Source organism: Paramisgurnus dabryanus, chromosome 11 (assembly GCF_030506205.2).
Source record: "Paramisgurnus dabryanus chromosome 11, PD_genome_1.1, whole genome shotgun sequence".
Lineage (NCBI taxonomy): Eukaryota > Metazoa > Chordata > Actinopteri > Cypriniformes > Cobitidae > Paramisgurnus > Paramisgurnus dabryanus.
In genome coordinates, this window is record NC_133347.1 from 3,713,715 (window position 1) to 3,738,202 (window position 24,488).

General features: G+C 38.0%; 1 protein-coding gene across 1 annotated transcript; it reads right to left on the minus strand.

Moving 5' to 3' along the window:
- Nucleotides 1-710: 710 nt before the first annotated feature.
- Nucleotides 711-23,423, minus strand: abcd1 (ATP-binding cassette, sub-family D (ALD), member 1). Its single transcript, XM_065248152.2, has 11 exons — nucleotides 21,567-23,423; nucleotides 21,005-21,185; nucleotides 19,728-19,870; nucleotides 15,881-16,049; nucleotides 15,685-15,779; nucleotides 11,755-11,900; nucleotides 8,593-8,738; nucleotides 8,137-8,221; nucleotides 6,715-6,840; nucleotides 5,972-6,287; nucleotides 711-2,061 (listed from the first exon to the last, which is right to left on the minus strand). Exons 1-10 carry the CDS (start codon nucleotides 22,488-22,490, stop codon nucleotides 5,999-6,001), a joined length of 2,304 nt encoding a protein of 767 aa, XP_065104224.1. The 5' UTR covers nucleotides 22,491-23,423; the 3' UTR covers nucleotides 711-2,061; nucleotides 5,972-5,998.
- Nucleotides 23,424-24,488: the final 1,065 nt, after the last annotated feature.

Consider the following 24,488-nt stretch of genomic DNA (forward strand, 5'->3'; position numbering starts at 1 on the left):
GGACGCCTCCAGGGGTAAATGCGTTTGAATGTGTATATTAAATTCAACCAACGATGAGGCTAAATGACGAAGACAGGGTGACGCGGGAGCTAGGAAGTATATCGCTATCTGAAATATTGCCAAAGACGGCGTTACAGGGACGCAGGAAGTATGGCAAGGGAGATGCAGCGTCTCGTTCCCTTCTCAGGGAACAACAGTTACATACGTAACCAGAGACGTTTTCATGTGTCAAACACAACTATGCAAAAAAGCATTTTGGTATAAATCAACATTCGCATACAGAAGATATAAGCATTTAAAGAGAACAGTTTAGCACGTGTTTTTTAATATTTTTATGATATTATCCTACACAACACAGGAAATAATATGGATTTTTTCCCAGAAAACTTCTTGCATAAAATAGATTCAAGCACTTTCAATGACCTGTATCTATGTATGTATATTTTCAAAAGTTTGCCTTGAATTTTTTCCCCCAGATTCACAAACTTTCAAGGATTTCAAGGACCCGTGAGAACCTTGCTGACTGTTCTGTTTCTCGTTAGCGCTATAGGAAGAGTGGGTGTGTGGGGACAAAAATGGCAAATTCTTTTATTCAAAGTGATTTAAAGTGCATTCAAGGTACATTTGCATCAAAATATGTGTTTTCTCACATTTCTCAAACTTGTATTGCTTTATCGCAAATGCCATAAAAGTAAGCAAAAGAACAGAGAGAGTTTTGGAAATGTTTTATTAAATTGCATTTTTTTATCATTCTGGCAAATGTGCAAAGGGTACAATAATAATGGAAATCAATTACATTGCAATTTTTAATTTGTATCAAACCTAAAGAAATCAAAAACATTTATGTTAGGAAAGGTAAGATATTAGTTTGAAATAACTAACCATTGCAATGTAAAGATTCAGGCTTTAAACGTTCCGTGCAAATGTCACATTAATTTAAAGACACAGAAACAACAAAATTCAATGTCATACAAATTGTGAACTGGGATATTTTCATTTTTAAGGTCATTCTTACAGCACAGATTTACAATCATCAAACATCTTTCAAGTGACTGACTTTTTTAAGTCATACTTTTTGAAATGTTATTAAAAAGTGTGAAATGCTAAGGACACTTTGAAGAAAGTGCAAGATGAGTCTCATTCATGTTTAGATTTACTATAGTGGTCATCACCTTAAAATAAAGAAAAACAATATTTCAGATGGCATCACTTTGGGCTAAAGGAAAGTGATGTAACGATGACATCACCACTGTGTTCAAACTAACAAAATGAAGCCCTTGGTTATTTCAAAATCAGACTTTTTCTACAAAATAAAACATTAAACTTTTTTAAGAAAAACTATTTCCTCTAAAAGTCAAAATTAGAGATTTGATGTCTATCTTATGAAAATAAAAGATAGAAAATTACATTTTTATTTGCTTGTAAGGTGCTATGCACTGATTGTTTAGAATTGTTAACACAAATAATTTTTTGCATGCATCATTTTCTGATTCACATGTAAGTGCTTGTGAACACTATTGTGCACCTCAAAACTAAGATAAATTCAACAAACTAATATAGACAGCCATTAAAGATGTCAAAAAGGTTTTTAAAAACCCAATTCGGCAATCCAGCTGGCAGCTGTGCTTTTGGAAATCCAATTTTCTGGATTCCCACTCTGACATGGTTCTTTCAACACCCACAAAACAAATCTTTTAGACAGAGCTTTCTATAGGGTGAAACGGCAATATACATGCAATAATAGTTCATATCTATAATTGAAACAACTACGGTTATATCATCATATATACCGAAGAATTTTTTTGCAGTAAAACATGGCACGGATTTCAACTACAGCATCTACCATCGATGCGTAAGTGCACAGTAGACACAGAAGAATAAGAGCTTCAAACTTCACTCGCACTTTTCCCTAAAGACAAACACTGACGCACAGGTCCCACAGATTTCCAGAGAATCCTTCAGAGAACAGCGATAACAAGCCAAAGGAACGGCTTTCATAGGTGCTTTCATCAACAGTCGCACCTGCTCATGCTGGCAGCTGTCTCGTATCGCTCACCCTCCCTTTAAAACACATACACACGCACATATACAGTAAACAAACACACACACGCGCTCACTTAATGCATTGTCTTTGTACAGCTAACAAAAGCTCAAACTTCCCTGTTGTGCTTTTTATGTCTAGAAACTAAGTGATGGGAATCATACGGGATTCAACTAAATTCCGGTTCTGATACTACCTAAATGTTCGGTTTCACAAAGTAACTATGATGCAGAATAAAATAAGAGTTTGGTTCCAAAACTAGACAATTAAATTTTTCAAAAATCTTGTTTTTTGATTGTGCATTCAAATTAATATCAATCAAACTGCAATTGGTTGATTTAAGCCTTCATAACTAAGTGGCACAATAAAACACGATAACAAAATAATAAACATGTTTTGACAAAATTAATTAAAAACAGTTATCTGGTTTTGGAACCAAACTCTTCAAAGGAACATTTAGAGAACAGATCCACAAAAGCCTGCAGTCAAATTATGAAATAATTTTAGATTTATAGAAATCAAAATAAGAAGAAATGAATAATATAATTCTTGGTGTTTACTATTATTGTAACCAGTTACTTTGTTATTTTTTCCTAACCTTTATCTTGTATTTGAATATGCTTCTGCACAGTGTTGGGGTAAGTTACTCAAAAAAGTAATTAATTAATAGTTACTAATTACATCTTCAATCGTGCAATTAGATTACTGTACAAATTACTCTCTCCAAAAAGTATTTAATAACTTATTACTAATTAGTAAATGATAGAAAGATAGATTTGAAACGACTTGAATAAATCTTATGAAAGTAAATAAATTATTCTGTTCACACTTCTTAAGGTCCAATTCTCATTTTTAACTATTTTTGCCTCAATTTACTCTTAATTACTACTTAGTAAAGTAGTTGTTAAGTTAAGGGATTGGGTAGAAATAAGGATGTAGAATAAGGTTTTACAGAATCAGGCATTAATATGTGCTTTTTAAGAATGAATAAACAGCCAATATCTCAGTAATATTAATGCTAATAACAACTAGTTAATAGTGAGAATTGGAAACTGCACTCGAATGTTATCATTATACCTCATTCACACAGCCTTTTGGTCCCAGAAAATAACCGTAAAATTGCCAGACAAACTTGTGTGTGAACTCAAACACGTCCTGTAAATGTTTTGGGATCGCTCCCGAAAAGAGGACCTAACGTGTGTGCCTCATAAGTCTTGAAAAGTGAAGCCTCTGGCTCTTTGATCGCCCCCTGGTGGCTGACAGCAGTACAAGTCATAAACCCCGCCCTCTTCATTCAAACGAATGAGACTCTGCTCTAAAAAAAAAAAAATTATTTACACTTCCAATAAAAGTTTCCGAAAGATGGTTTTGGTCCTTTCAGGTAGTTGATATCACGCTGATATATGTTCAAGTGTTCTTTTTTGTGATGCGTTTTATTTTAGCTAGTAATTTTGCATCCAAGCTGATGTTTTACGTAACATGGCGGCGACCATGGTTGGACATTTTTGGCTTCAATTCATTACAATAGAGGGAGGCGACGTCGCGTCGTCCATCTTTTTTTACAGTCTATGTTCCCAAAAAGCCTCTGTGTGAACAAGAAACAGAAACAATGCGGTAATGGGCGTTCCGTAGTCATTCAACAGCATAAAAAAACAACGCGTCATGCGCTCATATGAGCTTATAATAAACAAAAATTCCCATGCATCATTGCAACAAGATATATCGTTCAGCTCTTTAAAAGGGGGGTTTTAAATGCAAATTAACAATCACGATGAGAAATGTCTGCAAACTGGAATGAAGCAGAGATCATGGAGCTCGACAAATATCCACTAGCATACTAGAATCACGCGCTCCTCTAGAATCTTATCATAAACAAAAATGCACGTGAAAAATGTTTCTGGCCATAGAAATACCCGTTATATGCAAACTGTGGATAAAAAACCTACCAAGTGCAGGACTTTAAATACGTGACATATTTTTATGGGATCTTTACGATATGTGTGAACACAAGTACAGATTCCAGATAGTCATTGGCAGTGTGAATGAACCAAAAATAAAACCTGGGTGCATTTTCTGTAATGTCCTACCCAGTCTCGTGTAGATGCGGATAAATAGCACGAAGTGGAAAAATTGTGCAATGCATACTAGGGCTAGGTATCGATTCAGATGTTCCAGATCGATTCGATTTCGATTCACAAGCTATCAAATCAATTTGATTTCGATTCTCAACTCGATTTTTATACCCGATTCTCGATTCAATTCAATGAATATAGATTATATAGAATATTATATTATAATATATTAGAATATAGACTGAATGAATGAATGAATAAATAAATGACAGGCTCGCCTCTCGCTCCTTGGTAACATCGCGCAAGGCAAAAAAAGGGTGACATCTAGTGGAGAAGACTAGTAATTAGATTTAGAATTAGATAGACGTTAATCTTCCGGTCAATGTTTGCGGAAATAAAAAAAAGATTCCTGGCCTCTGAGAATCGATTTTGAATCAACCACAGAAAAAAATGATTAATCGAAAAATCGATTTTTTTGCCCAGCCCTAATACATGCATGCGTGCATATGATACGCCAGTCCTTCCCATTAACTTAAACGGCGCATCTTTTTTGTCGTTTTATTTATTGCTTTCTCAATTTTTTTCTGTTTTTAAACCATTTTCGCTTGAGTTTAGGGTTAGATTTCAGATTTGCTTAAGGAGGTCATTTAATATACAGCTTTCTCCGTGTTTTTGTCTACATTTAAGCCATGGTCGCTTTGAGTTGGGGTAAGGATTGGGGTTTGGGTCAGTTTTCTATAACAAAAAGTTGTTATAAATAATAAAAAATAGCAAAAAATTTAGAAACCAATAAATAAAACGACAAAAAAAGATGCGCCGTTTGAGTGAATGGGAAGGATTTTTACACTTCGTGCTACTTATACGCAACTCCGTGAGACTGGGTTTTAATGTCTGTGTAAAACTCACCAAAGTATTTAAAGGGGTCATATTATAAGACTTTTTTAAGATGTAAAATAAATCTTTGGTGTCCTTAAAGTAAATATGTGAAGTTTTAGCTCAAAATATCAGATAATAGATCATTTATTAAAGCATTTTAACATTGCTACTTTGTAGGTATGAGCAAAAATTTGCCATTTTTGGGTTTAAAATGCAAATGAGCTGATCGCATTGATGGTGGTTTGTTGAAATTCTGCTGTCAATTTTTTTCCCTCTCTGCATTAAATAGCATTGGTTGGATAGTGCAGATTAAGGGGCGGTATTATTAAAATTTGTCATCACAAGGGGATCTTATTTTTATGAGCTATTTTTTCACACACTTGCAGAAAATGCTTTAACAAAACTAAGTTACTGGGTTGATCTTTATCACATTTTCTAGGTTAATAGAAGCACTGGGGACCCAATTATAGCACTTAAACATGGACAAGTCAAATTTTCATAATATGTCATCTTTAAAGTGATAAAGATACATAAAAAACATGCATTTTAACGTTGATGTTAAATCCACTATTGTATTATAATGTATTAATTGTTTTACACTCAACTACATCAGTAGTAACTGTAATTAAATTACTGGAAAGTCATCCCTTACTTTACTTTTTCAAGGAAAAAAGTAATTAAATAACAGCAACTAATTACTTAGTAACTAGTTACACCCAACACTGACTTCAGCAAAAACAGCATCATATAGCTTCTACCACGAGAATGTGCGTTACTTTAATCAAAAAGGAAAAAGAGAGACGAAAGATGCACGCAGATCATCATCAAAACGTCTCCGATGTGCGTTATAAATATTTTACTACAGTGTTCTGCTTGATTGTTTTTTGTTTGCTTTTAATAAAAGAAACCAGACCTTGATTCCCGAAGCCTATTTGAGAAACATAATTGACTCCATCTATGCGACACACAAAACCACACACACCTGGCCTTGAATACATCTGTCTGCTAATCACTCCATAAGGCCTTTGCCTTTTCCAGCAGCAGACATCCCCTCTCCCTCCTCATCCTCCTCCTGCTGTTGCTCTCTCTCCTCCACCTCCTCCGTGCTCGGCAGGCTGCTGTCCTCCCCCAGAATGCGGCACAGCTCCACCAGGCGCTGCTGCATCTTGGGAATTCCCGAGAGCTGCGTCTCCAGCCGGAGCTTCTCGTCTTGCAGGGAGATACGCGTGGAGGCGTCCAGCTTCTCGAAGCGCCAGCCGCCCTCGCCGTCAAACTGCAGCAGGTGGGAGTGGTACTTCCTGTGTGCAGATGAAAATCAGGGCGGGGCGATGCAGAAGTGCTTAATAAAACGTCTGAGGAATGGTTCGGACTAATCAGTTATATTGACAGAGACCACTTTTGTTGAATAAAAGAGGCCATTTTTTTCTACAGATGTTGAAAAGCATTTGAAGCTGTTTGTAGGACTTCACAGAAACAAGTGCAATATTTCAAGATAACTAATTTAAAAAAAGATCAACATTTACAGCGCATGCAAAGGCTCTAGTAAATCTCAAGTAAATCTACATAGCACATCAAACCCTTGTATTTGTGATGTGGTCCCTTAACCCTTACGTGTTTATGATTCAGTACGCGATACATTTCAGAAAAACTGCTTTGTTCCTAAAATAAAAAAACAAGCCGGCAAACGGTAAACTGCTTCTCATTTTCATATGATTGAAAACCCACCAGAGAGAAGGGCGGTGTGTAATAGACAGTAGCGCAATCCCAGCATCCTTTGCAGCTTCAAAGATTTTCCCTTCCACATCAATACTCACAGCGCTCGTGCACTCGTCCAGGAGAGCGTATTTGGGTCTGTTAAAGATAAATCAGATTGTTCGGCTTTAAACACACAAAAGTTGAATTTGCGAGGGACTCTTTAAAGTTGAATTGTTTTATTATATTTGGACTTGGTTACTAAATATCTTTGTGGTTCGACTATAATCTCCCCCAAAGCAGCTGCTCACTTCAAATGCAAATTATAAATTGTAAAGATGCCAGAAACATGCGCTGAATCCACAAGACACAGTTAAATGCTAATAACATTTAGTAATTGAATATTTTATCACTTTAATGGCTTCAAGAAAACCATGAGCCGTTTACTTTCTTGCAGTTTCTTTGCATACATTAGCATTTAGCATCTTGGAAGTGTTTACCTTTGTTTTAGAAAGAAATAATTATAGAAAAGATTCCCGATCCAAACCCTGTTTTTCTGATTTACTGTTTTCTACAGAACATCATCCTACAAGATATAAAGATCATTTTGCAAAAATATAACCTTATATGTTTAATATTGACTGAGTAAGATCATGTCAAACATTGAAATCTATGTGAAATCAAACTGTGATGCTCCAAATCTATCATTAGATTTCACAGACAGGGTCACATTTATAAACTACAATCAATGCAAGTACCTAAAGTGTTCAAACTGTGATTCAAACTGTAAAAATAGATTGATAACACATTTAAGATCTGAAATTGGTAACCTAGGGTCAATTTTAACCCTGGGATATTTGGCTTCACATCATTCCTATTTTCCCCTGGATTATTAATTCACTTTTGGCAACACAGTTCAGATCAGGGACTCATTACCCGGCATTAAAGGTCACCTATTATGCCAATTTTTACAAGATGTAATATAAGACTCAGGTATGCCTATATTAGCGCTACAACGTGCTAGCAAACAAATTTAGAAAAGTTTTTGGGTAAAATTAACAAGTCAGTCAGTAGTTTTGGGGGCGGGGCTATATCTGTGTGATGTCACATTGACAAGGGAATCAAACAGCATGTCTAATGACTGCTTTGGTTTAATGTTGGTGCAATTAAAAAAAAAAATCATTGTAGGGTGTTTGTGTTCACACACTGCCAACACACAGTTATGTCCAAACATCTTGAAAAAGTGGATTTTGCATATGTGGCCTTTAAAAGAAAAAAAATGATATGCTTACAATGCCGAGATATGTTTATTATTAATATCTATGATATTTACAATCTAAGCTTCAGGGTTGGGGGGCTCAGATATGCAAGTAGCCCCCCACAAGTAAAAAGGTTGGGATAAATCATCCAATTATCCTGCCAAAAATGTTAAAATGTAAATAATCTGTGACATACTTGTGGTAAAACATCCTGGCCATGCCCATCCTCTGCTTCTCTCCTCCAGACAACACATCCTTCCAGTCGTTGACTGCATCCCACCCTAATGATATTTAATTGTGTTTATATACAGTATTAACTATACCACGCACGTTTCAAATATGAACAATCTTTCACCTTATATTACTGAATCATTACAAAGGCCCACATAAAATTGAAACCCACAGAATCCAAACACTGATCACATTTAATTGTTTATCTTTTTATAGCTGCACTTACAAACATCTAAATGAATAAAAGATAACATAATTATTTATTTTCGACAGAAATATTTCCTTTATACAACTTTCTATTTGTTTTCGTAAAGCTACTTTGCAAGTTGTAAGAAGCACTATAGAAATAAACTTGAATTGAATTTTTGTACAAATGTGTGTCTAGTATCTAACATAAGACCATTGGTGTAAAGCGATTCACCTCCTTCTCTTTCCAGGATGTAGCAGAGGTTCACAGTTTTAAGGATGTCCTCCAGATGTTTGTCTGTGATGTTTTTCTCATTCATCTCTTCAACAGAATGAGGATAAATGACCTGATCTCGCAGGCTTCCCACTGACATGTAAGGCCTGCATGATTAAAAAATAAATAAGAAAAGAAATCTGAATCCAGGATTCAAAAAAACTTCAGGAAATTTGTGGTTTTTTATGGATTAGATGCACTTTAACTCTTTCACCGCCAGCGTTTTTTTTAAAAGTTGCCAGCCAGCGCCAGCGTTTTTCATGATTTTCACCAAAGTTTAATACCTTCCAGAAAATGTTCTTTTTTTTCTTTAAATATATAAACATACAATATAACAAATGAAAGAACAGACCCTCTGCTTTCAAACAAAAAAAACCGTTTCATCCTACCTTCAATGGTTCTTTTGAAATCAGCTTTTGAATATTGGTTTGTTTCTGCAAAAACACCATATTTTGAGCAAAAAGCAGAGATAATTCCATTTTTGTGACGGACTTTTCATAGAGATCCCATTCAGAGCGATCTTTAAAACAGACACGGATATGCAGCCGCTTGCCATAGGGCAATACTTCCGGGGTTTAAAAAGTTGCGGAAGGGCGCCACCTGGTGGATAATAGCGGTATTGCGGAAAGACGGAAAATCTCGTCATTGGCGGGGAAGCGTTTTCTCTTAATTGACGAGATATCTCGTCAATGGCGGTGAAAGAGTTAATTAAAATTCCTTGTTGCACATAAATATTTAAGTTTAATCAACTTTCAAAGTTTAATAAGCTGAAATAACTTAAGCTTATTCAAATGTATTTTTATAATTTATAACAACTTCTTACTAGTCAAAAAAGTTGAAATGAATTGTAAAATTCAAGTTAAAAATTATAATGTGAATGCTACAAGGATTTTTTTACAGTGTGGATTCTTTGATGCTTTTAATGAAAATCTTTCACTGCCGGATTACGCATTCAAATTTCTCACTTTGTATGTAATGATGTTTTAGGGATGCACCAATGTATCGGCTTACAATCTGTATATCGGCAGATAATAGCTAATTTTCCCACTGTTGGACATCGGCCGATTGTTGAAAAACAGCCGATGATCAGGACAGATTATATCCTGAAAATCACAAGGGGCGGAAAAACGCATCAAAATACTGTGTGATTATTTTGAATTGAATGACAATCGTTGCAGATTGTACGCTCTGTACTTCTAAGATGTTATGAAATAATAATCTGAAACAAGGACTAAAAAGCAAAACTATCGGTAACTATCGGTTAAACATCAGTAGATGTCATTCCAATCAAATATTGGCATCGGCACAGAAATTTTGCATCGGTGCATCCCTAGATGTTTTAACTGCATGGTCTGTCTTGCTGTGTTTTGTTTATCTATCCATCAATCCTCTGTGCTTTCACGTTCATTGTTAACACACATGAACAATACTAAACCAGTCTGGTGCAGTCTGCTAAAAATATGCATGTTAATAAATAAATACACCTATAAAATGCATTTATGCTTAGGATTCAGGGTAATGCAAGAATAAAAACAATTTTATCTTCAAGTAAGTTCATTGAAAGTTAATGTTTTGACTGCGTTTCGAATTGAAATGGCTCCTCACGAATCTCATCCCGCAGTAACGTTTTGCTCTTTCTTCATAATAGCTTTGATGTAATGTTTATTGAGCATCAGTTGGGAAACTAGAAAGCAGCTGCTGGTGTACACATCTCTCCGTGTGATTCAGAACAGGAAGTAAAAGCATGTGTTCCTGTTGGTTCTGTAATGAATCCGATATGTAACAGAGTCACAGGAGCACCATATGTGCTGACTGCTTTTAGATTGTGCTCTCATTTTTAATCGCACTCTCATCAGCGCTAATTAACCTGGCACGGTGTGGGAAATGAGAATAAACACATGCGCACACCCACGTTTCTGCATTCTAATTGGTCTTAATACTTAAACTAAATCCAGCAGACTGCTTCTCAGCGCAGGGCCGTGAACCTACGCAAAAAGAAATCACCTGCCTTCTGCTCGCAAATCCCTGTTCATGTACTACATGCGATTGACATAAGCATACTATTGTGTACTACAAGTTCATTCAACACTATGGGGAAAAAGCATGGTATATTGTTTATGTTGTTTTTTTAAGCATGGTTTACCTGGCAGTAAATATTCATACACATAACACATATTTAAAAGTAATTATTAAATGAATATATCTTTAAAAAACTGAAAATTCTTCATAAGAAATAAACACAATAAAGTCTCTGAAAAATAAAAATGCAATCAAAATAAACTATACCAGAACATGCCTTAAATAGTAGCAAATCCTGCTAAGGTCATTTTAGTACTGGACCACATATCTGTAGTGGCTGCAAAAAAATCTATTCCTGCAGCTCCCCCTTGTGTTTTTTAGAGAGATGTGCAATCATTGCGGTGATCTGAAATCATCGCGATGAGGCCAAACAATTGCGATGAGCCGATTATTTAATCATTAGGACTTAATCATCATGATTCTGTTTGTTATTCTGACTCCATGTTAAAAAATATTTTGGTTTCAGATTTTCATTAATGATTCTTACTAAGGTACTAAACACACCACACTCCTTATTAATATGAAACAAAACAAAAACAATACAAATTTGTTAACGGTTTTGGTGTTTCTATCTCCATGGGGATCGCAGCGCCGCGCCGTTCTAAATCAACTGAACACATTGTTTTCTATGAGTATACGCACACCGGCGCCGCCAGGTGGCGCCTGTCCGCGCCGCCTAGCTGTGACTAAAGAAGTTCCTCAAATCCCTGTCGCGCCACACAGCGCCACTCACATAGTTTAACATTAAATAACATCATATTTGTCCCAAATCATTAACGACTAACATTGGCTACTAACGTATATTTTGCATTTTGAAGTTGACGCTATCTGCCGAAGCTCACGCTATTTAACGTCCACTTCCGGTTTACAATACCTCCGAGTTCTTCTAGGCGCGACACGGCGCTGAGCTCCGCGGCCGGTGTGCGTATACTCATAAAAAACAATGTGTTCAGTTGATTTAGAACGGCGCGGCGCTGAGCGATCCCCTTAAGACACAGGCAGTATTCTGGCTGATATAAGGTGTGTGGCATGTAGCTGAGTTACCTTTGAGGTATGTAAAACATGTGCTCAGGTGAAGGCTTGTAGAGAACGCCGCTGTAAACCGGCCATAGTCCGCTCAGGATTCTGAACAGAGAGCTTTTACCGCAACCATTGGGTCCTGTGATCAGCAAATGCATTCCTTCTTCAACCTGCAGACGGGAGGAGTGAAACAAACCAGCAATGTTACAGAAGACCCATGACTATACGAGCAAAAACATCCTATAGTACACAGCAGTGATGCGCGGGTCAATGTATAAACAACCCGCACCCGAACGACCGCAAAAATATGCAACTCGGACCCGACCCGCTTCCTGGCCCACATTTTTTAAAAGTAGTAATTGTTTAAAATAGTTAATTGGCACCTTTATTTCAAACAACCAGACCGACCGAGACCCGAATATCATTAAAATATTTTTGGATGATTCGTAACCGTGGGTAACGATCAACCCGCGCATCACTGGTACACAGTATGACTTTAAAGTTACAGTTAATAGCGCTGCCATGAACAAAGACTGATGGAAATAGTGATGATAAGCTTAGTTTGTCAAAAGCTTTTTACTTATATGCTATAAGCAATCACAAGTCTAGTTTTCAATACAGATTGCGCAAAATGTTTTCGAAATATGCAAAATGCCGATAAAAAACAATTGCGAAATGACAATGTTTCCATTAACTGATGTTCTGCGACTAAAACTGATTTAGTTTCTTCTGTTGTGATAAGTAATTTCAATTATCATGATGACGGATGTTGGTAGGTTTATGTATATCGTAGCCACCACCACACAAACAATGTGTTTCTGGGAGGTTAAAGTATGTGGATCACTAAATAATGATAATTTGATGTTTATGCATGTCAGGTGACCTGTAAAAGTATTTTGTAAATGAAAAAAAAAACACTGTATGCGAGTATAAAAAAACGTTTTTGCAAAATTGACGTGTTTTTATTTGCAATTTCAATTTGCGCAATTTGATAGGTAAAAGAAACACAACTACAGACATGTTGTTTTGATATTTTATGCACATTTTCTTGGCATTGTAATGTAAATTCTAATAATTAAAAATAATAATCATAATTACGACATCAAAAGAAATAATCAATAATTACGGTTTCTGTCAAAATCGGGTGGCCCAAACACAGCAATACAGAAAGAAAGCCACAGGAAACAGCGTAATGTGTTTACAAATTCAGTAAAGCCACAGGGTTAAAAAGAGCCACTCCGAAGGGAAAAGCTGATGGTTTTTAAATACCTCTCTTAACAGCACAACATACCATACTGGGCAAAACGGATGACTACCCTGCACCCTATCATTATACTAAAGTCACTCACCAGACACACAAACAAAATAACGCTGCATCCTGCAATAGCATCAATTACTAATATAAGATCTTCAGCACAACATCAAAACCAATGTGAATCATCTGGGCTTACATCATCTGAAGCAAGGTTGCAACAAACAGAATTAAACTTCTATTAAAGGAATAGTTGAAAAGACCAAAAAATGAAAACTTCCAAAACGCAAGACAAAAAGTCTGCTAGGTGCCAGCTTGATGGGGCACAGACTAGATAACTTGTATCAAAATACAAACAATCTTACATAACAGGTTTTACGTTGTCTTCTAATCGACGGGAAAGTCCTGTAACCAAATGCAATTTAATTACGTAAGTGAAATTTGGACAGACTTAAAGGAATAGTTCACCCAAAAATGAGAATAATGTTACTAAACACTCACCCTCATGTCATTCCAAACTTGTAAGACCTCCGTTCATCTTTGGAAACACAGTTTAAGATGTTTGATATTTAGTCCAAGAGCTTGTTGACCCTTCATTGAAAATCTCCGGACGATATACTGTCCATGTCAGAAAGGTAATAAAAACATCATAAAAGTAGTCCATGTGACATCAGTGGGTCAGTTAGAATGTGTTGAAGCATCCAAAATACATTTTGGTCCAAAAATAAAAAAAATTATGACATTATTTAGCATTGTCTTCTTTTCTGCGCCTGTTGTGAAGTGCATGTGTGAGACTAAAGTCACATGACTGCAATGACACGGCTGACGTGTTATCTGGTGCGCCCCAGCTGTTTTTTTGTGTACAGTCTGAAGGAGACACGCTGTAAGTTTGAAAAAAAAAAAACTTCGCAAACATGTCTGAGGATAACACATCATCCGTGTCACTGCAGTCACATGACTTTAGTTTCACGCATGCACTTCACAACAGACCCAGAAGAGAAGACAATGCTGAATAAAGTCGTATTTTTTTTACTTTTGGACCAAAATGTATTTTTGATGCTTCAACACATTCTAACTGACCCACTTATGTCACATGGACTATTTTGATGACATTTTTATTACCTTTCTGGGCATGGACAGTATACCGTATGTAGATTTTTAATGAAGGGTCAGAAAGCCATTAGACTAAATCTAAAACATCTTAAACTGTGTTTCGAAGATGAACGGAGGTCTTACGAGTTTGGAATGACATGAGGGTATTAATGACATTATTTTCATTTTTGGGTGAACTATCCCTTTAAAGGTGTAATGTATTTTTTAGCAGCATCTAGTGGTGAGATTGTGATTGCAACAACCTCAATTTCGAAATGCAAAGAGAAGCTACCGTAGCTGCCACAGGACAAACAAGTCGTCATCGTCGTTGTCTAAGACAACGTAGAGACGAAAAACTGTACAACAATTTCTAAGTGAACTTCATATACAGTATTCAAAATAGGAGATTAGCTACGATTACAGTATTACCACCAAGTCTATTCAACTTTCTATTTGGTATCTAAGTGGGGTTTTGTATGACATCATCGCCTATCACGCCCTCATCCTCTGGGCTTGCAGAAGGCGACCTCTTTTGGCTACGCTGCTGGGGGAATTATCCGAAAGAGCATTGTGGGTAATGTGCACTGTTTCATGAGCACCACATGACTGCGACATCAGGGACATGAGAGGATATTAGCCCCATACCGCCCCTGCAGATCGAGATGCGGCCATGGAAACTTTAAGAGAACACCAACGCACGACCGGAATATAATCAGCATATTGTCCGCGGCAGACCAGAGGGGGGTCAAACATGTGGTGCTCATGACCCATTTCTCAGAATTTCACAGGAAACATGAATTAATCATAAAGGAGCAAACAGACTCAAGAAATGCATCTTTTGAAGTCCAGCACGTGGACTTGCGTGCCAAGCATGCATGCATGCAATCTTGTTGTGCATTCATAAGGTTAATCATACTTGCAGACATAATTTATTTGTCGTTCCTTTAAAATTAAAGCTTTTTAGGGTGGGTTCGTATAGATCCTCTCTATAGGTGATGTCTAAAGCATGCATAAAAACAGCAGGAGTGAGGACGGATCTGCATTCCACTGCTGCACTTATCTGACTAGCCGAATTTATAGATTGAAGTCCTGCCAACATGCATTGAGTTTTATTTTATATTTAACAGAGCAGAAGACGATCAAAGTCAATTAAAATATTTAAAAAAATAAACAACACTAATATCACATAACAATTCAAGCAATCAGATATACAGTCATAATAATGAATGAATGAATGAAATAAAAACAGTTCAACAGCAAATTATAATCTCTTCTGGGGTCTTTAAAAAAAATGGGCTTATAAATATCTTAACCCATTTTAAACTCTCAAAGCAAAGGTCAGAAACGCACTATCAGCTCACTGTATTATCAGAACTCACAGATCAAGTTGAAATAAATCAGAAGAGATAAATGTTAAAACTCGTGACATATTCACAGACTACAGACATAAATTATGCACAGAACAGCATGTTGCATCAGACCAAGCTCATTTACTCGGCATATTGCAGCATAAAGTCAGAAATAATTTCGTAACCAAGCACAAGACATGCACATGGACGTCTTGCACTGGGTAAAAGCAAATCAAAAGTATTTAAATGATGCAAGTTTACCTGGATGTTCAGGCAGGATACCACCACATCTCCTGTTGGGGTTATTATGGGCAGGTTTTCACATTTGATGCCCTGCTCCACATCAATCACTTGACCTATAAGTTAGGTAATAATGTTAACATCACCACATAATTATTTTACATTGTGTGTTGCTTAAAAGCCTGGCATTGGATGACTTGTTTCACGCGTGTCGCACCTCTGATCTGCAGCGCTCCCTCCACTCTCACGCCGTGTTTTACTTCTTGGGCTCCGCTCGTTTCTGGTTTTATCTCTGCAGCCGAGCGCCGGTACACCCCGACACGCACATCCTCAAATACGGCAAACATCTCATGCACACGGGCCGTATATCCAGCAAGTTCTGTGACCTGCGGAGAGAGTTGAGAATTGTGAGATTACCAGACAACTTTTTCACAAAAATAAATTGTTTACTTTTTCTTAACGCCATTCCAGTAGAGAACTGGTTAATCCATACACGTGTTGGGAAAGGGCAATTATTTGGCATCTCCAATTCACCTAACCTGCATGTTTTTGGCCGGTGGGAGGAAACTGGAATACCCGGAGTAAACCTATGCTGACACACAGAAAGGCCACCTGACCTAGCCGTGGCTTGAACCGGGCACCTTCTTGCTGTGAGGCACTGAGGTAATGGCTTTGGGCTGAAATGACCAGTCTAAAAATGGCAGGGCTTGATTTATGTGTTGCATTGTGTAACAAATAAGATGGCACATTTTTACTTCACATAAAGTAGAAGTAAAATGCATGGAGTAATAGCATCAGTTTTTTTTAACTGTGTGATTAGCGAAGACATTTTCCAGCACATTAAAGCCGGGATACGCTGCAGGATTTTTGCAAACTTATAAGATCATTACCTCATCACACTGAGCAACCTTGATCGTTTAAACCTGGGTACAACAAGCATGTAAACCGCATGATGATGATACCCATTGAATCGCAGGCTGTGACACGTTAAGTCCAATTTATAGTCGTGTGTAAGGTCTACGCCGTAGACATGCACCTAGCCAAATTTTTAACAGCATGTCAGTTCAACGCGGACCGCAAGCGCTGTGATTGGTCCACTAGAACCCCTCCCGTCAGGTAAAAAAACTGCATCAGTTATTTCCGTTCGCGACGTGAAAACAAAGCTGGGCCAAGTTGAGGAGTGATTTAGCTGAAACTGCAACAAAAGTCAATGTCTATTTGCTAACATCACTGCTGGTCTTCTCAAAACATACACAACAAGTTGCTGTTTTTTTTCTTGATTTGTGGGTTAAACTGACCTAGCTGCTTCTTTATTGACGGTTGTGCTGCTACTGTGGTTACTGCCTTCCAGTGGTTTGCATGTATTTTTGCACGACAACGCAGAAGAATGAAAACTGACACGTATCCTACGCCGTTGCGTATAATGAGCCCTTTAGCGCACTGTCAGCAGCATTTAATAAACAAATACTGTTACACAGATCATAGCAGCAAACACGGTGTGTGTTGATCATGCTGAATTTTTGACACTGTCAGAAAACTATTATAGGCTATATTTGGTCACAAGACCGAAGAAAAAAAAAAAAAAAACGGCCATCTTTGAACCTCTATCACAGTACAAAATAAAACAACCGATTAAGAGCCTCTTTGTTAAGAGTGTCACGATTTCGATTTTAAATCGAAATCAATCGAAATTAAGTCACAACATCGAACTTTGAATCAAAAAATGGGATCGTCGATGCTGCCACGCCCCCATGTCACGTCCGGTCGGCTTGTCAAGCGGGGGAAAATAAACCTCTCAGAGGTGCCTTTAAAAACATTGGTTCAGCGGAACGTGATTTATATTTTAAACACGAAGGATGTATTGCTACAACTCATTGTAATGGATATCATAAACAGGATTACTACCTAGTGATCTGACTTTTGACAGAGCCCAGCTCTCTGCCATGCGCTAGAGAGCCGCCAAGATGCAGCGGGTTATATTTTAAACAAAAGGGATAGTTTGCCTCAGCTCGCATGAAACGCTTAAAACTGAACAAATACGTAAGGATTACTACTTTAGTTTATGTTTAGACTTCGGACAGATGCGAGAGCGCGTGCACGTGAGACAGAGAGAAGCGCAGCTGCTTATAACGCACCAGTTTTATTTCAGATGCTAGGAGGAGTCCAAGACGCGCGCATTAAGTCCATCTGCGTGCAAGAAGGAATCCTCTCTCTACAAGCGTTCTTGCGTAAGTAAAGCCCACAACCCCCCATGCGAGGAAAAGCACACAATTGCATGCTAATGTGAAACTATAATAATAATAATAATAATAATAATAATAATAATAATAAAGGCATATAATTTTTGTCTTTCAAAAAAAACAAAAAAACAACCGAGAATCGAATCGTGAGTTTAAAATCGAAAATGTAATCAAATCGAGGATTTGGAGAATCGTGTCACCCCTACTTGATATGGTTCGATACATTGATTAAATTTCTAACAATAGGATGCATTGATGCCACACATAAAATATCGATATGGTGTACCTTTTTTTGACACTCTCCTCATTCTTTGACATAACGTCCATCTACGCATTTCCACCAAAACTTGCATATTGTTTACTTTCGTGTGCTATTCTAAGCAGTCAATACAATGCTGCAACAAAGTGGTTATAACAACAAAAACACAGCAAAAGAGGCAGAAGACGTTGTGACTGTTATAGGATGCAAATAGTGGGTTTGGATATTATTTGTATTTGGAAAATGGACTGCACAAACAGATTGGCAGAAAACCCTTACCAGCACAAGCCAAAACGCTAAAGACTTTGACTGTTGCCAACATAAGCTTGATTTTAGAATTTTTTTCCTTAAAAAATAAAGTTTATTTTTTTCTTAGTTTGTTGTTATAAATGTCCCAATTTGTAGAGAGATTGTGCCTTTTTTAAAGAGTTTAATTAAACGTTCATGTTACGTATTTTGGTTGCATTCGTGAGTTATTAAAAATATAACTGCTTAACTAGGCATGTTATATTAAATTATTACACGGCTCTCTGGAATGCTTGATTCTGATTGGTCAATTGAGACATTTGCAGGTTCGTTCTTTTCAAATAATAACCGCTCCAAAGTAATAACGCATAGCCGGTACTACTTTTACGATTAAAATCGCTCCGCGCCAATAAAGATTACTGTTTGGCGCCACCTTGTGACAAACACTGGACAACCACAATTAAGAATGGAACATTTTGACATTAATTTTAACATGTACGGAAAAAAAAAAACAGTGGATAGAAAAACGAACAACGACAAGACACAGACAGCTTACTGAGACTGAACTTGACAAAATAGAGCATGACAGCTACGAAGCCAACACACAAAAAAATACAGAATGGGCATTAAAACTTCTCAAAGACTGGCTAAAAGAGAAAAAAAATGGAGACAGACAAGTATGAAGCAGAGGATCTTAATAAGGTATTACGATCATTTTATGCATCTGTGCAAAGTTTCACGGAAGGATAAAAATGTTAATTTAAAACAAATATGCCAATAAAATGTTTCAAATTCATATTCATGTCCAGTTTTTTTTCTTATGTGGCAAGTAGCCGTGTAATAAGCGGGATAATATAGAGGCAGCCAGTAGTTATCAGGAAATAAGCCCCTTCAGTATGATACAAGACCCTCCGCTTCGCGTCGGGTCCTGATCACACTGTCGGGGCTTATTTCCCAATAACTACCGGCTGCCTCTACATTATCCCTTACGTATCAATAAAAAAAAATGGAATTAAATTGTAATGGCATCAAAGAAATGCCCAATGTATCGGCAAACATCACATAGCAGATAATTGATACTGTATCGAATCGCAACAAACTGTCCCATTTACACCCTTAGAAATTGCCACGATTGTTTTACGATGACAATCTTTCATTTGGGACAGCCAAAAATTGTGCAGTGTATCCTGGGCTTTACATCATATATACAATCCATTAACGCCACAACTCCAGTATCTGGACAATACACAGCATCTGCTGTATGTTTTACTGTAACTATGGCAAGATTCAAAGGAGCAGTAGGTAAAAAAGCATCTCACCTCCTTGTACGAGCTCATGATCCTCTCTACAGCGTCAGCTGCAGCGTTCAGAAGGTTTCGGGCTGTGGTGAAGGCCTGCGTGCGGTCGCTTACCAAATCCTCCTCCTTCATCACCAATGCTGCCTGCTTCACATCTTCTGAATCTGATTGGACAACACAACAATAAGAGAAAAAGTTGGAAACACCTTATCAATGGTACAATGACCTTGTTTTTGTTGAAGTTGCCTAATGCAAGGACATTCCTAGGGCATGTCATGTTTTGCCACCCTTCAATGACGCATAAAAAAACATGCACTTCCATCTTATGCAGACACGCACACATGCACATCAAATCAAAAGTTGCACAACAAGTGACTGTTTATAAAATATGCTTTGTTTGTGTCCAAGAGGCTTGGTTCTTAAGTTACATCATGTGTGGATTTCAGGATCCAAAATGACCAAACCTAAGCTACAAGCGAGCTGAAAATAGCCCCTTTATGCTGCGTTTACACCAGCCATGGTAGAGGCGTCAAGCGCGAGTGATTTTAATGTTAAGTCAACGTGAAGACGCGTTGATGCGCGTCTGGAGGTCTCGCGGCACAAATGAGGCGTTTGGCGCGGTAGACGAGATTCCACCTCATTCGCGCAAATGGCACGAATTGAGTGTTGCCGCGGCAAACACACGAGTTGAAAATTTTGATCTTTGGCGGAAAAACGCGCCACATTAACCAATCAGGAGCTTGCTTTAGTAGTGACATGATTACAGAAAGCGAGCGGAGTCGCAGAAGCCCCTCCCATGACACGAATTTCCGCGTGATTTTCTCGATGACTAGAATTTCACACGCGAATGAAGTGAGTACACTTACTGTGGGTTTACACCAGACATGAGTTCAACGATTTGCGCGAGCAGATTACATACAAAGTCAATGCAAAGACGCGATCAGACGGGTCCTCGCGTGGGGCGATGCAAATGACGCGATATGGGTGGCGCGTTTACCGCGAAAACACGTGCTATTCGTTTCAAACGCGTTGAAAATATTCAACTCGAGCAAAAAAATTGCATATGCACGAAGTTAAATCCCGCGAGTAATCTAGAGCGAGTAATGCGATGCCCTGCATTTGGTGTGTACGTAGCATTAAACTGTTCAAGCGGCAAACTAGGCGCGGTAGACGCCTCAAACGCGACTGGTGTAAACTCACGGTTAAGGTCACCATATCCACAAACAGTTCAAAGTCATTTTGACATGCAACTACATGGACTCACAGACAATGACAGGAGGACTGAAGATAATCATTACCGTATTTAGAGTATCCAATAGCAGTGATGATGGGCACAGCGACCATAACCAGACCTGAAGCACTCCAGAGATACTTCATGAGGAACTGCTCCAACATGACGTACCACAACCTCTTAAACAGTATCAGGTTAATCTGCTCGGACAGCGCCGTGTAGCTCCTCTGCAGCTGCAACATCTCGATCTGCGCAGGCATGCAAACACATGCGCAGACACAGAGGCACAAAACCAACAAGACAACATCAGGTTGGGAAATACAGCAATATAAACAGTACCTAAAGGTTATGAAAACTTATTTACAATGAATTTATTTACAATCAGAGTTAAAACCATCATAATGGTAACCACAATGTCAATGAATGTGAGCTTGATTTTGGGTGAAGACTTTTGCCCCAATTCCAGGGGGTCCTTTTTGTTCAAACACATCACATGACCCTTGGTACACTATGATCACATGACTGCCCATTCAGGAATGTTTCTCATTGCATGCATTTTGGCAGGGTACCTGCTTTGCCATCAGGGCACAAGATGACCCCCAAGTTCAACTAACAATGAAAATGCTCACCTTATGACCACCATAGAAGGCGATCTCCTCCGAATTGGCGATAATGCGTGAATGCATGTATCTCAGGTCTCCTTTTCTCCTCGCTTCCTCAGCCACCAGTTTGCCAAAGCGAGGCGAGAAAGCTCGCAGGACCTTGGCAGTGAGCGCCACCACGATCCCAGCTATCATTGAGGGCCATGTAGTGTTGGCACCTTTCGATTCAGCGGTTTTCAGAAGCGTGTAACAAGTCACCACCACGTCGAGAATGGGCTTGGTAAGGTTTGAGTACAGATGGGCCACAGAGGCCGCAAACATGACCATATCTTCCGTCAAGGACTGGTCAGGGTTCGCCAGCCTGCCGTCCATGTTGCTGACGCGGTAGTATGTCTGATCGCTGAAATACAGCATGTAGGCATGGGTGACCAGCCTGGTGCGAAAGGCCAAACTGAGCTGACCCTCCAAATATCGTATGGCACTGTTAACGAAAGTTGCGGGAATGGCGATGAGCAGCCATTTGGCTAACTCCACCACAAACGCCCTCGGGTCTTTCTTCACAATGGTTTTCACGATGTGGCCATCTAGGTTTGCCACGTAAATGGACAGAAAAGTGCGCGAGATGAGGGCGAGAGAGTGGAAACCGAGCAGGATGAGTTCTTTGCAGAAAAAACGGGGAAAGAGTATTCGCAAGAGATGACTTAACCTCTCCAAGAATTCCCGGTTCACAGCTGGACCTCTTTTCTTTTTCCTCGCCTCCGCAACTTCGAGGGCTTCTCCGTTGGAGGTAACCGGGTCAGAGGCTTTTTGTTGTGTACTAGTCTTTCCTTTTAGTCTGCCATATATATAAGGGGAAAGTTTTTTGGCCCCATACAGAGCAACCAGGAGGAGAATGGCCTTTCTTGCAAGAGGCTTCTGCAGCTGCGAGGGCAGTTTTGAATACACAGACATGTTTTTTTTGTAGCTTATTGATACTAAATCATTCAAAATGAAAGGAAATGTAATGCTAGTAACCTTGTTGAACAGCTATGTGTGTAAACTAACTTTAAACAGTTTCAATTGTTAGCAACACGTAGGATAAAATATATAATAAATGTTTAACAGCATGGAGAGCGATGGAGAATGCGTCCCCCTATGACGTCACATAAAAGATCGCAACAGTTTGCTCTGACACAAAAGTTGACTTTAACATGGGTTAAAACTTAAGCATTTATATTTTATTTCGCTGTATAATCTTCCTGTATGTTAACAAATAGCATTTGTGTATATTTGCATTTCCTCAGAAAAACGTCCGTGGACAAAGTGAGTCAACTTTGAGGAAAAAAACTTTCTGAACAATCTTTTCAGATGACATAAACAGCAATAAATCGCAATACTGTTTCTATTTCGTGTATAAATCAACGTAAAATATTCATGAAACCAGCATGCCCTGACTAAAGAGGTAGTTGACAGAAACAGCTAAGTTAGCAACTCTCAAGCTAACACCGCACTAAACACGAACAACAGCTAAACTTAAAACGTAGTCATTGTAAAAGTGACTATAAATACTATTTACATATCGTTACATCTTCATTATGAATGAATTAAACAGCGTTTGGATGTTAAAAAAGTGTCGTTTAAAGTGAGCTAGCGCCGCTCGCTAATGCGCGTGAAGTTCCTCAGATGAACTTTTCTCCGGTTCTCCTTCACTTCACAGAGGTCATTTTAAAGCAGATGTGAAAGCTGACAGACCTTCATCGTGAAGATCACATGCGGTGTTTATCACTGAAACACCCAAACGGTCCGAATAGCGCCGTGTTTCGTTGAGTCCACGCGTGAATCGCCATCAGATGCGCCGCCACAGGGTTTCACAGTGAAGACAAACAGCGCTGACAGTCACATTGAAGTGAGCCGATAGGTGGAGTTCAATTCAATCTGTACTTTAAAACACAATCTCTGACTTATCTTACATGTTTATTGTTTTATTACTGCATTTAGATCGTACCGTATGTATATGATAACTTTCTCTCGCGGGATGTATGTCTGTCCATCGCAATCTCTGTTTATATATCGGGGAAAAAAACTAATAAACGTTTTCAGTTGCTCAAATGGGATTAATGATGTATGCATTTCTTTGTCTGTCTATATCATTTTGAAATAAAATTTGGATTTACACTCATGGGATTATGTTGGCTTTGGCTCATTTAAAAAATATTTAACGGGATATTTCACCCCAAAATGCAAATTCAGGTCATTGAATTATACGAAAATAATGCACACCCAAGGTGGTAATGCGGCACAACGGGGTCCAAATAAGTTTTAATTATTCCGCTTACCACAGATATTGCTCTGGTGGTTATTTTTAGTTATACTACAGGCCTGTTGAATGCTTTATTCTGATAAGTTAAGAAATGTTTCACAGGTGTTGATTATTTTTTTGTAAACACACACCTAACATGTCAAATGTCTTAAAATAACCACCAGAGCGATGTTTGTGGTAACCGTGGTATAAGCAGAATAATTCACCCGCGGCGTAATGCATTATTTTCGAATAATTCAACGACCCGTTGTCAATTATTCCTTACACATTTGACAGGTCAGGTGTGCGGTTATCGAAAAATAATGCATACCCGTGGAACATTTCTCAACCAATCAGAATAAAGCATTCAACAGCCCCGTGGTATAATTTCAAATAATTCAACAGCCTCAATTATTCCTTACTTTATTTTTTTTAAAGGTTATATTTTTAATAATTTGGTACTCATTGTCATGGATCTCAAGATGTTACAGGCCATAACAAAATATTGTTAAAATTAATAAAAATATATCCTGAAAAAATTATGACTTTGGACACCAAATGTACCTGCAATTATATAATCCCCCATGTATATCTGTCTGTATTAAAGGTAGCATGATAATGTTCATTACAGAATTTCCTTCAATGCAATAATAATCAATTAATCTGTCTGT

Coding starts and splice junctions, on each gene's coding strand:
- abcd1 (XM_065248152.2), bottom strand. CDS start 22,490: ATGTCTGTGTATTCAAAACTGCCCTCGCAGCTGCAGAAGCCTCTTGCA. Junction 15,780..15,880: donor GGGAGCGCTGCAGATCAGAG/GTGCGACACGCG, acceptor CCTAACTTATAG/GTCAAGTGATTGATGTGGAG. Junction 6,841..8,136: donor GCCAGGATGTTTTACCACAA/GTATGTCACAGA, acceptor TATCTTTAACAG/ACCCAAATACGCTCTCCTGG.